The sequence below is a fragment of the Lycium barbarum genome, chromosome 12 (assembly GCF_019175385.1).
Source record: "Lycium barbarum isolate Lr01 chromosome 12, ASM1917538v2, whole genome shotgun sequence".
NCBI classification, from domain to species: Eukaryota; Viridiplantae; Streptophyta; class Magnoliopsida; order Solanales; family Solanaceae; genus Lycium; species Lycium barbarum.
In genome coordinates, this window is record NC_083348.1 from 76,594,201 (window position 1) to 76,607,549 (window position 13,349).

General features: G+C 37.4%; 1 protein-coding gene across 1 annotated transcript; it reads right to left on the reverse strand.

Moving 5' to 3' along the window:
- Positions 1-12,107: 12,107 nt before the first annotated feature.
- On the reverse strand, positions 12,108-12,755 carry LOC132624468 (uncharacterized). Its single transcript, XM_060339244.1, has one exon. The coding sequence runs from the start codon at positions 12,753-12,755 to the stop codon at positions 12,108-12,110; it is 648 nt and encodes a 215-aa protein (XP_060195227.1).
- Between the last annotated feature and the right edge of the window lie 594 nt (positions 12,756-13,349).

The window sequence follows — 13,349 nt, forward strand, 5'->3', positions numbered from 1 at the left end:
TATATTTGAATTCTGGAACATGTAGGACATTAGTAATGATGAGACCTGGTAGAATTGGAATACTTCCTGTATGGGTAACACTTACCTTGAAGGAATTAGGTAGAATAATGTTCAAAGGTATAGGAAGTGGAATAAGAAACAAGAAAGAATTAGGATCAAAACACATGTGTTATGAGGCACCTGAGTCGATTATCCAGGTACTTGACTTAACACAATTAAACACAGAACCAGAATATTTCAAAATTGTACCAGCAACTGCATTGGCATTAATGGTTGATTTGCCTGACTGCTCCATTTTCAGCTTGTTTGTATAGTTGCATCATTTCATTGATTTGTTCCTTATTGTACTATTGTGCAAGGTTCATGTTGAATTCACTATTATTCCCAGACATCCCTTCATCATCATAAGTCAACCCTACATATGCCTTCACTGGTACCTGATACCCTTTAGTGAATTCAAAATCCTCTGGGTAACCATGCAACCTGTAGCAGTCATCATGAACATATCTTGTCTTCCCACAAAAGGTACAACTTACATTTGGGTCATACTTCTTCGTAGGTTTGTACCTTTGCTGTGTTTTCATCCTTCTTTGATTAGGATTATTGAACTTTTGAGGTGTGTTTCCCCCTTTGAATGACTGATTCCTGAACCTTTGTGGCTTCCTACCTTGACCTTTTGCCATGAATGCTGCAAAATCAGACAATAGTTGATCACTACACTGCTTGCTTTGTCCTGTGACCATGAATGAGCTAGAGTCAGATGAAAACTATGTTGCATTAGTATATATTTCCATTTGATTTTCATCCCGTAGCAACAAAGAGTATGCAAAGACCATACTAGGAAAAAGGTTCATCATGAGTGTTACACCTCATTTTTACCAAAGGCTAAACAAAGCACAACTTATGGAGCTCTGAAAATAATTAATTATGTACAGAGTCGCCACCTAGCATTTAAGGTATACTAGGGTACCTATAAATTATTAATATATGCAGTTTAACATGGTCTACGAAAATAAGTGAGATTCTAGGTAAGGGTTCAAATTATTCCGAAGGGAAGGTGTTAGGCATCCTTCAGAATCCACAAATGTGGTTCCCGGCTGGACCAAATTAACTATACGAGGGATGTGTAAAAAGGCTTTATTATTTACAAAAATTAATAGAATTTAGACTAAAGAATAATATGAATATTCACATAAATAATCATGCAATACGTATTTTATACATATGTGTTATAATAATTATTAAAAAAAAGTTATGTGCAACTTAGAAGCTTGAGTATGTGACAAAGGTGTAAAAATTGGGCATGAAATTATTTTGCACTCGAAGTGAGTTAACTAATTTAACTAGCTAAGTATGTACGCCTAATCAATTAATTATGAGAGTATATTCTAAAGCCTAAATATTAAAGCAAATCACCCTATTTATTCACTTAAGTATGCTAAGCTATTGAATTAAAACTCTAGCAAAACGTGATAACTATAAGAATATTAGCTACAAAAATAATAACTGTCTAGTATTAATTTGTCTAAAGCACATGAAATTTAAATCACCTAAGCAGATCATAAATAAATACCACTAACCTAGACCCTAAAAAGTAAAGTTTCACTATATTTTATGCTTGCATAATTTAAGAATGTAAAAAAAAATATATAAACAAAGAATTTAAGAAGCTATTTGAACTTCTTTTGAGTGTCATCTTCAAAAAAAATAACTTCAATACCTGCATGAGACTTAATAAAAAATATCAGTAAGAGAATAAATAATTATCGGATGAATTAAAAATAATGAATAAACTTAAAATAAAAATCCGTCTTTGTACATGGAAGGCCTTGGAAATCGACGGAAATTTCTTCATCGGCCAGTTGGATTTAGTATTCGTCCAAATCAATTTAACGAAAGAGTTTAAAAAGGGTAACAATGTCAGTAACAAACACTGATAGCTCGAGACGAGCAACACAGTAGCAATAGTGACAGGTGAATCTGTTGATAGCAAATCATCGCAACAAACAGCCTAACAATAAAAATATTAATAGGAACATAAGTATCAGCTTGCTTTACTTTTCTTTCCTGTTCTTAGACTAAAAAGCATGTCTTTCCATAATATTCTTTTGCCAGACATTTACTTTCTAGACCAAACCCTTCACGTGAAATTAGGAAATAAATACTGATTGAGTTCAACTAATACACATTTGACTCACTGTAAAAGAACTTCTCAACATTAGATTATTTAAATGATAGTCATAAGATATGTAATCATTCACTGAAATAAATACTCTAAAAGAATGACAAGCTACCTTTAACGTATATAAATTAACTCTACAATAATAATGTGATTTAAGTATACTAACAATACTGCCAATTCACAAATGGAGCTAAAAAAACGCAGCAAACAATAGTAACACCGGGAGAACGGCGAGCAAGATGTACCGGAGACGAGCTCCGGCAGCGTCAAAAGTTATCACAAGGATCGCGGAAAGAACAATATTGAACTAGAGGGTCACCTGAAAAATACAAAAATCAGTCTAAACCTTTTACCAACAGACCCACAATAAATCCGAACAACCACGGAAGAAACAAAAAGAAAAATCAGAGCAGCAGCAGCAGCGGACAACAACAACAACAGGAACTAAAAAAAATCGTTGGTAAAGAAAATAGAGCAAGCACAATCACCGGTTTCCATGGAGCTCGCCGGAGGAGATCACAAGGTTACCGGAAAAATCAAAGCAACATGGGGGGCAGCCTCAAAACAGTTTCAACAATAAAAAATAATCAACACCCAAAAATAGAGATGATGCACAAAATGTAAGAGCAAAGGCTGTCGGAGTTCATCAATCATTTATTTTCCGGCGTAGTACGCCGGAGTTTCTTTTTCCGTTCAAACCACGTTGCTTCGATGGCGACAAGCTCATGGTGACCAGATTTTTTTTTGTTTGGGTGTTTTCGTAATGGGTTAACAGTGGGGATAAGAGGGGGAAAGAAATGGGGTTGCGCGTTGGTGGTCGCATGGCTGCTCCGGTTCACCGGAGCTGGAAGCTCCTCGCCGGAGCAGTTGGTTGGAGCGAAGCGAGGAGAAAAGAGAGGCGTGATGGCAGTGGGAGATGGAGAAGCGTTTGGGAGAGAGGGAGGAAGACGAAGTGGGGAGGAAGTGAGGGTGGTTTGGTGCGTCGCCGGAGCACCGAGCTCCGGCGTGGCGGCGGCGGCGTGTGAGAGAAAAATGAGGGGGAAAAATAAAAATGTTTGGGTTTTAGGGGAGAGGGAAAAAATCTGATAATTAAGTATTGTCTCCCAGATTAAATCAACCCCCACTTTTCCTTAAAATGTGAACAAACCCTCCTTTTTGTCCAAAAAAATAATGAAGTCATACCCCTTTGTCCCCTCAATGCTTATTTTAATCCCTTTTTAAAAAAAAAAGAGTGATGAAACTTTGACTTGATCGAATTTTACTCTGCGTTTAAAAATTAATTACTCCGATTTTCTCTGCACTGTCAGACTGTACTAAAATATAGTTAATTAATACATGTATAAATAATAACGCAAGTATAAAATATAAACATTAATGTCTATGATATGAAAATGTATTGCTATAAAATCAAGAAACAATTATTAATTGCACAAAAAATTGTAGTATTACGCTATACATGTGCAAAATAATGATTCTTGAAAAAATGACAATAAATTGAGAAAATTCCTAAAATAAGGATAATCATCGATAAATTGTTGAAAAAAATGTAAAAATGTGTAAAAAATGTATTTCGTGCTCTTTAACGAATCCGGGCCCCCAAAACGTTAATTTTAAGCACGTCGAGCCAAAATTAGGTGTCAACAACTTGTCCCTCTTCGACCGGAGACGATGAAAGAGTTTTCGGACGAAGACGTTGACATTTAGACTATTTTGGCTCGACAAAGAATTGCTAAAAGGCTATGTACGGAGAAAGAGGCCAGACGTTGGTAGAGCTTTGACAATACTCTTAGTCCGTCGGCGGGGTTGCAATAAAAAGAGAAATGATAAACGGGAAGGATTGTTCAGGGCCGAAAAATGTTCGCATACCCACGTCATCGCTTCCAAAATTGCCCCAGTATCGAGCTACGAGATACTGGGAGGGTGCAAGATTGCATACTTGCTGGGGAAAGAATGATTCTCGTCCCGATGTGACCAAACTCTGCATAAAGGTTCCTACATATCTCGTCAATCACGAGAATCAGGTCAATGTAGTTCGAAAGGTGATAATTAATGGATGTTGTGGCAAATTTTGATCGTCTAATCAAAATTTTGCCCCAGTGTTGTTAGAATGGTCCTAGCAAGTGTAGGATGAAGAACGGTCCTGTTATGTAACGCCTCTTTTTTTTTTTTTTTTAAGTCGGCATGATGCAATGCGTTTGAAGGGTATCTGAAAGTGATAATGCAATGCATGTGCAGTGTTTGCGAGCATTCGCAAAGCAATGATGCAATGTATGTGCAGTGCATCTGCGAGCATACGCAGGGCATTTAAAACAAACAAATGCAGGTACGGTGTAGTGCGTCTGCGAGCATACGCAGGGGCATTTGAAAACAATAAAACAATGCAGGTGCAGTGCAATGCGGCTGCGAGCATACGCAGGGGCATTAAGAAAACAATAATAAACCAGGCAGATGCGGTGCGATGTCTTATGCATCAAAGGGCGGTGCGCGGCCCGTGCAACATATGAAAGGCGGTGCTCAGCCTTATGCAGAAATAATAAAAGGGCGGTGCGCAGCCCATACAAAAATTACAAAAGGGCGGTGCACAGCCCATGCAACATATGAAAGGCGGTGCACATCCCATGCAACATATGAAAGGCAGTGCTCAGCCTTATGCAGAAAATTGAAAGGGCGGTGCGCAGCCCAGGCAACATATGAAAGGCGGTGCTCAGCCTTATGCCAAAAATTACAAAAGGCGGTGCGCAGCCCCTGTAACATATGAAAGGCGGCGCTTGGCCTTATGCAAAAAATTTAAATGGGCGGTGCGCATCCCATGCAACATGAAAGGCGGTGCTCAGCCTTATGCAGAAATTACAAAGGGCGGTGCATGGCCCATGTAATATATGAAAGCGACGCAAAGGGCGGTGCGCAGCCCATGCATCAATGAAAGGCGGTGCTCAGCCTTATGCAGAAATTACAAAGGGCGGTGCATGGTCCATGTAATATATGAAAGCGACGCAAAGGGCGGTGCGCAGCCCATGCATCAATGAAAGGCGGTGCTCAGCCTTATGCAGAAATTACAAAGGGCGGTGCATGGCCCATGTAATATATGAAAGCGACGCAAAGGGTGGTGCGCAGCCCATGCATCAATGAAAGGCGGTGCTCAGCCTTATGCAGAAAATTACAAAGGGCGGTGCATGGCCCATGTAATATATGAAAGCGACGCAAAGGGCGGTGCGCAGCCCATGCATCAATGAAAGGCGGTGCTCAGCCTTATGCAGAAATTACAAAGGGCGGTGCATGGCCCATGTAATATATGAAAGCGACGCAAAGGGCGGTGCGCAGCCCATGCATCAATGAAAGGCGGTGCTCAGCCTTATGCAGAAATTACAAAAGGGCGGTGCATGGCCCATGTAATATATGAAAGCGACGCAAAGGGCTGTGCGCAGCCCATGCATCAATGTAAGGCGGTGCTCAGCCTTATGCAAAAATTACAAAGGGCGGTGCATGGCCCATGTAATATATGAAAGCGACGCAAAGGGCGGTGCGCAGCCCATGCATCAATGAAAGGCGGTGCTCAGCCTTATGTAGAAATTATAAAAGGGCGGTGCACAGCCCATGCAGCATGGAAGGCGGTGCGCAGCCTTATGCAGATGTAGTGCAATGCGGCCGCGAGCATACGCAGGGGCATTTGAAAAATAAATAAAGCAATGCAGGTGTGGAAGGTAACGCCTTTGCTTCGGCGCGAATGAAGTGCAGAAGGTAAGGTCCTTGGGCCATTAAATGGTGCCTTTAGACTATGACGCCCTCGGTGTCCTATTGTGGGGCTGGACGAGCCAATGCAGTGTCCTACTGTGGGGCTGGATGAGCCCGTGCCTTTTCTCTCAAAATGTGCCATTGGTGGAATTTTTGAGGGGCCCCTCAAAAATTCTGTCCCAGTTTAGAAAACAAACAAAGATTTGCATACTTCCCGCGAAATGCGATGTGAACTTGCGGGTTTCTTTTTTTTTTTTTTTTTTAAGCTACTCAAAAAATGTTCTCCCAATTTCATGCTTCAGTGAAAAAAAAAATACGAGGATCTTTCATGGTAAGACCAGATGTCGATACCTCGTAGATTTAGTAACAACACAACAACATTGAACTATATTTACTGTGCAACGATAAAAACAAAATTAAGAAAAATAGCAAAATCATGAGAGCAAAATCTAGCAAAAATGATTTTTTTTTTTTAATAACAATGATTTATATAACATGCCTCAACTTCAATTGGTACGAACAATTAGTATTGTGCATAAGAATTCGCCATTATTTATCGTCCAACAAACCAAGATCGACTTATTGGTAATTCCTACAGCTTCAAGTGGTACCTCAGACATACCTAAGGATCGACAAGAACAGTTCATTTTGTTTCAAACAAAGACTTTGAACTATACCTATCCTCATGTTTCAAGTGCCCTCACCAGAAAGAAAGTCACTTTTCACACATATTCAGTATTTTTGAACTTTGGTACATCTAGAGAAGTACACTCAAACTCAGAAAGATGTTCAATGCTTGCAATTGTAATACCATAAGCTTGGCCGTCATGTAAGTATCCACTAATGAGAGAAACCTTAGCATAGGATCACGTAGGTCTTGTTATGGGGCAAGTTATGGAGTTGTAATGTAGGCTTGGGAAAAGGGTAGGTTATTATTTGGGCAAGGAGTGACTAATCCTTCCCTAAGCGTTGCACTATATCTGTGCTTAGTATTTGTGTGCTCTGACGCTAATCTACTTTGTTTTATTGTCCCTTTCTTTTGTACTTGTGCGGCCTCTTTTGCAAGTTAAAGCCTTTTTTTTTTTTTTTTTTTTTTGGAGTTTAGGGTTGCATGCCCGAGACTCTGTGGGGATTAAGAGAATTGACCTGGGTTGCATGCCCGAGGTCTTGATAGTAATTCCAGGTTGTATGCCTGAGTGTGAAAAATAAAAAGAAATAACGGGTTGTATGTCCGAGATCCCGAATGACTGAGTTTTTTTTTTTTTTTTTTTTTTTTTTTTTTGTGTGGGCTCCTTCTTGCTTTGGAGGTCGTTCTTAGCCTTTGTTTTTCTGGGACGATAGAATCCTTTTTTTTTTTTTTTTTTTTTTTTAAGCTTCAGCTCAAATCTCTATCCGCAGTTGCACGTTTTTTTAGTACGTTCAGGGAGGTTAGGCCAAGAGAGAGATAGTGCATGTAAGCACTCAGAAATGGTATAGGCTTATGATGTGGTTGTCAAAGAAAAGGCTTTAGGCTCAAAGGGAAAATGCTAAGGATAATGTCATTTGGTAGGCTAGAAAGGCTCAAACGGGTCAAAGAAGGCCTACGATCCTTTTCTATGGTGAGTATTACTCATAATTTCGCTTCAACAGACATTCATGCCAAGTTCTAGATCACAATGCAATGCAATTGAACGCTATCTAAAGCTCACCACACAATGCACATGAAACAATGAGGTTGGTTTTGTTCTTGTCTTACAAGCATGCAATAGAATTTTTCAAGTGTCACTTAAGGTGTGAATGAGAGGTACCAAAAGAATCTATGGTTTATCACAAAGTCAGTCCTCTCTATCATATTGATTATCACTTGTTTATTTCATATGCACAATCCTAACTGTGTTGGTACCAACCAAGTCAAAAATATGAATCTAAATTTTTTTTTGTATTTTTTTTAATAGGGGTACCGAACCGAAAAAGGGTTGCCTACGTATCTCATCTTAGATGAGAATCAGGTGCGCGTAGTTCGTTCAGATAAGATAGAAAGAAAGAAATAAAATATTTTTGTGATTTTTCAAAAATAAAGTTTTTTTTTTTGATTTTTTTGAATAATGAATACCGAACCCAAAAGGGCTGCCTACGTATCTCATCAAAGAAGAGAATCAGGTGTGCGTAGTTCTTTCAGATAGGATAGAAAAAAATAAAATATTTTTGTGATTTTTCAAAATAAAGGATTTTTTTGTGATTTTTTGAATAATGAATACCGAATCCAAAAGGGCTGCCTACGTATCTCATCAAAGAAGAGAATCAGGTGTGCGTAGTTCTTGCAGATAGGATAGAAAAAAATAAAATATTTTTGTGATTTTTCAAAATAAAGGATTTTTTTGTGATTTTTTGAATAATGAATATCGAACCCAAAAGGGCTGCCTACGTATCTCATCAAAGAAGAGAATCAGGTGTGCGTAGTTCTTGCAGATAGGGTATAAAATGTATGACTGATTTTTTTTTTTTTTAATTTTTTATTTTTTACAAAATGCAGGGTTCAACACGAGTCAACTAAAAATAATTAGATAAAGTGCTAAGGCAGTGCAAAGCAAATAACACAATATTTATTTAAAAAAAAAAACATGTAACAAATAAAGAGTATGTGAAAATGAAAAGAATGTTCGAAATAAAGGATAAAATTCAACCTAGCTAAAAACAACTGTAAAATGGAATGTACAGTAACCTAGGAATTCTAAGAGTTGGTTTTCCTATGACACAAGGCTCCCGAGTGGACTACTCGAGTGAGAAGGCTACGCGGTCCCCGTTACTCGGGCACCCCGCACATACGCCAACTCTCCTAAAATTTGGATTTTACGAAAAAAATTCGCTGGTGCGCAAAACACACCTCGCGTGTACGTGTGATAGTGTGAGTTTTCCAGAAGTGGAGAAAATATGAACGGAATGCCAATTTATATAAACCGATAGCACGTATGAATATTAATATAAAACCACAAAAAGATAGCAATTAAAGAGAAACAGTAAAAGCAATATGCATTATTCACAATAAAGTAAAAAATGAGTATGGTAAATAAAACTTGCTAGTAAAAAAGGTAATAATAAAGTGTATGAAATTAAACGCAGATATGTACGTAAACAAATAAGGGAACAAGGGAAAGTATATACATGACGAATAAATATAGGCAAGTAAAATAAAGGAAAAATTCAAATAAAGATAACATACCTCGAATAACAAATTGAGTCCATATGGTTAGAACCTAAGTGTCCCCAGCAGAGTCGCCATGTTGTTACACCTCATTTTTACCAAAGGCTAAACAAAGCATAACTTATGGAGCTCTGAAAATAATTAATTATGTACAGAGTCGCCACCTAGCATTTAAGGTATACTAGGGTACCTATAAATTATTAATATATGCAGCTTAACATGGTCTACGAAAATAAGTGAGATTCTAGGTAAGGGTTCAAATTATTCCGAAGGCAAGGTGTTAGGCATCCTTCAGAATCCACAAATGTGGTTCCCGGCTGGACCAAATTAACTATACGAGGGATGTGTAAAAAGGCTTTATTATTTACAAAAATTAATAGAATTTAGACTAAAGAATATGAATATTCACATAAATAATCATGCAATACGTATTTTATACATATGTGTTATAATAATTATTAAAAAAAAGTTATGTGCAACTTAGAAGCTTGAGTATGTGACAAAGGTGTAAAAAATGGGCATGAAATTATTTTGCACTCGAAGTGAGTTAACTAATTTAACTAGCTAAGTATGTACGCCTAATCAATTAATTATGAGAGTATATTCTAAAGCCTAAATATTGAGGCAAATCACCCTATTTATTCACTTAAGTATGCTAAGCTATTGAATTAAAACTCTAGCAAAACGTGATAACTATAAGAATATTAGCTACAAAAATAATAACTGTCTAGTATTAATTTGTCTAAAGCACATGAAATTTAAATCACCTAAGCAGATCATAAATAAATACCACTAACCTAGACCCTAAAAAGTAAAGTTTCACTATATTTTATGCTTGCATAATTTAAGAATGTAAAAAAAAATATATAAACAAAGAATTTAAGAAGCTATTTGAACTTCTTTTGAGTGTCATCTTCAAAAAAAATAACTTCAATACCTGCATGAGACTTAATAAAAAATATCAGTAAGAGAATAAATAATTATCGGATGAATTAAAAATAATGAATAAACTTAAAATAAAAATCCGTCTTTGTACATGGAAGGCCTTGGAAATCGACGGAAATTTCTTCATCGGCCAGTTGGATTTAGTATTCGTCCAAATCAATTTAATGAAAGAGTTTAAAAAGGGTAACAATGTCAGTAACAAACACTGATAGCTCGAGACGAGCAACACAGTAGCAATAGTGACAGGTGAATCTGTTGATAGCAAATCATCGCAACAAACAGCCTAACAATAAAAATATTAATAGGAACATAAGTATCAGCTTGCTTTACTTTTCTTTCCTGTTCTTAGACTAAAAAGCATGTCTTTCCATAATATTCTTTTGCCAGACATTTACTTTCTAGACCAAACCCTTCACGTGAAATTAGGAAATAAATACTGATTGAGTTCAACTAATACACATTTGACTCACTGTAAAAGAACTTCTCAACATTAGATTATTTAAATGATAGTCATAAGATATGTAATCATTCACTGAAATAAATACTCTAAAAGAATGACAAGCTACCTTTAACGTATATAAATTAACTCTACAATAATAATGTGATTTAAGTATACTAACAATACTGCCAATTCACAAATGGAGCTAAAAAAACGCAGCAAACAATAGTAACACCGGGAGAACGGCGAGCAAGATGTACCGGAGACGAGCTCCGGCAGCGTCAAAAGTTATCACAAGGATCGCGGAAAGAACAATATTGAACTAGAGGGTCACCTGAAAAATACAAAAATCAGTCTAAACCTTTTACCAACAGACCCACAATAAATCCGAACAACCACGGAAGAAACAAAAAGAAAAATCAGAGCAGCAGCAGCGGCGGACAACAACAACAACAGGAACTAAAAAAAATCGTTGGTAAAGAAAATAGAGCAAGCACAATCGCCGGTTTCCATGGAGCTCGCCGGAGGAGATCACAAGGTTACCGGAAAAATCAAAGCAACATGGGGGGCAGCCTCAAAACAGTTTCAACAATAAAAAATAATCAACACCCAAAAATAGAGATGATGCACAAAATGTAAGAGCAAAGGCTGTCGGAGTTCATCAATCATTTATTTTCCGGCGTAGTACGCCGGAGTTTCTTTTTCCGTTCAAACCACGTTGCTTCGATGGCGACAAGCTCATGGTGACCAGATTTTTTATTGTTTGGGTGTTTTCGTAATGGGTTAACAGTGGGGATAAGAGGGGGAAAGAAATGGGGTTGCGCGTTGGTGGTCGCATGGCTACTCCAGTTCACCGGAGCTGGAAGCTCCTCGCCGGAGCAGTTGGTTGGAGCGAAGTGAGGAGAAAAGAGAGGCGTGATGGCAGTGGGAGATGGAGAAGCGTTTGGGAGAGAGGGAGGAAGACGAAGTGGGGAGGAAGTGAGGGTGGTTTGGTGCGTCGCCGGAGCACCGAGCTCCGGCGTGTGAGAGAAAAATGAGGGGGAAAAAGAAAAATGTTTGGGTTTTAGGGGAGAGGGAAAAAATCTGATAATTAAGTATTGTCTCCCAGATTAAATCAACCCCCACTTTTCCTTAAAATGTGAACAAACCCTCCTTTTTGTCCAAAAAAATAATGAAGCCATACCCCTTTGTCCCCTCAATGCTTATTTTAATCCCTTTTCTAAAAAAAAGAGTGATGAAACTTTGACTTGATCGGATTTTACTCTGCGTTTAAAAATTAATTACTCCGATTTTCTCTGCACTGTCAGACTGTACTAAAATATAGTTAATTAATACATGTATAAATAATAACGCAAGTATAAAATATAAACATTAATGTCTATGATATGAAAATGTATTGCTATAAAATCAAGAAACAATTATTAATTGCACAAAAAATTGTAGTATTACGCTATACATGTGCAAAATAATGATTCTTGAAAAAATGACAATAAATTGAGAAAATTCCTAAAATAAGGATAATCATCGATAAATTGTTGAAAAAATGTGTAAAAAATGTATTTCGTGCTCTTTAACGAATCAGGGCCCCCAAAACGTTAATTTTAAGCACGTCGAGCCAAAATTAGGTGTCAACAATGAGTATATTTCCTCTTTGCCTGAGTGTAAATGTCATTGAGACCCATCAAAAACTGAATTAGTCTCTGATCTTCTAATGATTTTGTGAGTTTCTTTTTTCCTTTACAAACACACACACAAGTACAGCACACAATGACATTGATACCATCTAGCTCATCCCATAATCTTTTGAGCTTAGTAAAATATCCTGCAACATCAATGTTTCCTTGTACTAACCTAGTAATCTTCTTTTGCAGATGATATAATTTGGCTCCATTTGACTTACCAAATCTATGTTCAAGACTGTCCCAAAAATCCTTTGCTGTTTTTGAGTGAATGACACTATCAGCAATATCTTTGGACAGTGCATTTGAGATCCAAGTTATCACCATATCATTGACATAAGACAATTTCTCATATTTAGTTGAGCTCAGATCTGGAACCTTACAGGATCCATTGATGGAACCAAGTTTTCTCTTAGCTGACAATGAAATGAGAATGGATCTCCTCCACCTAGAATAACCTCTTCCATCAAATTTGGTATTGACTAGAGTCATTCCTGGGTTATCAGAACTGTTAAGGTGATAAGGATGACTAACATCATAGGTGATTCCTTTTTCAGTTGTGGTAATCCTTGTGGTTTCTAATGTTTGTTCAGTCATGGTGATTCACACAAGATGTTGAAGAAAACAAGATTTAATTGTGTAGGGTTTCGGATCAGCAGTCACTGCTCTGATACCATGTATGAATATGAAAATATGAGATTGGGAAATTTCTTGTGTATTGATCAAATCAGGTTTATAATGTATATATACACTTTGTAATGAATAATACTCAAAAGAAAAACAAATAACCTATACATATTTGTCCTATTCTTATTGTTTATGTAACAGTGCAAAATAACTAACTTTTTCCTATTGTGTGCGTGTCTTGTGATGTATATACATTTGGAATCTATACTATATTGGGCTCAGATTTTGTTGTCTGTGTTGGGCCATTTCCATCTGAATATGCCAAGCCCACAACTTCCTTCATTGTTTTCTGCTGAGGCCCAAGCCCACATATTTTATTCATGTTATGTTGTGGTCGATGGAAACGAAGACCACATTATTGTACTTTGTCCTTTCTTGTCTGAACCTTAGCTTTCATTAATAACGAATTCTTCTTCTCCTTTCTTCCATAGTTACCGGTAATTCCTTCAAAATCACCCCAGTTCTCGGCCTGCCCGGTCGATTTATACAACAGACATTCGAACC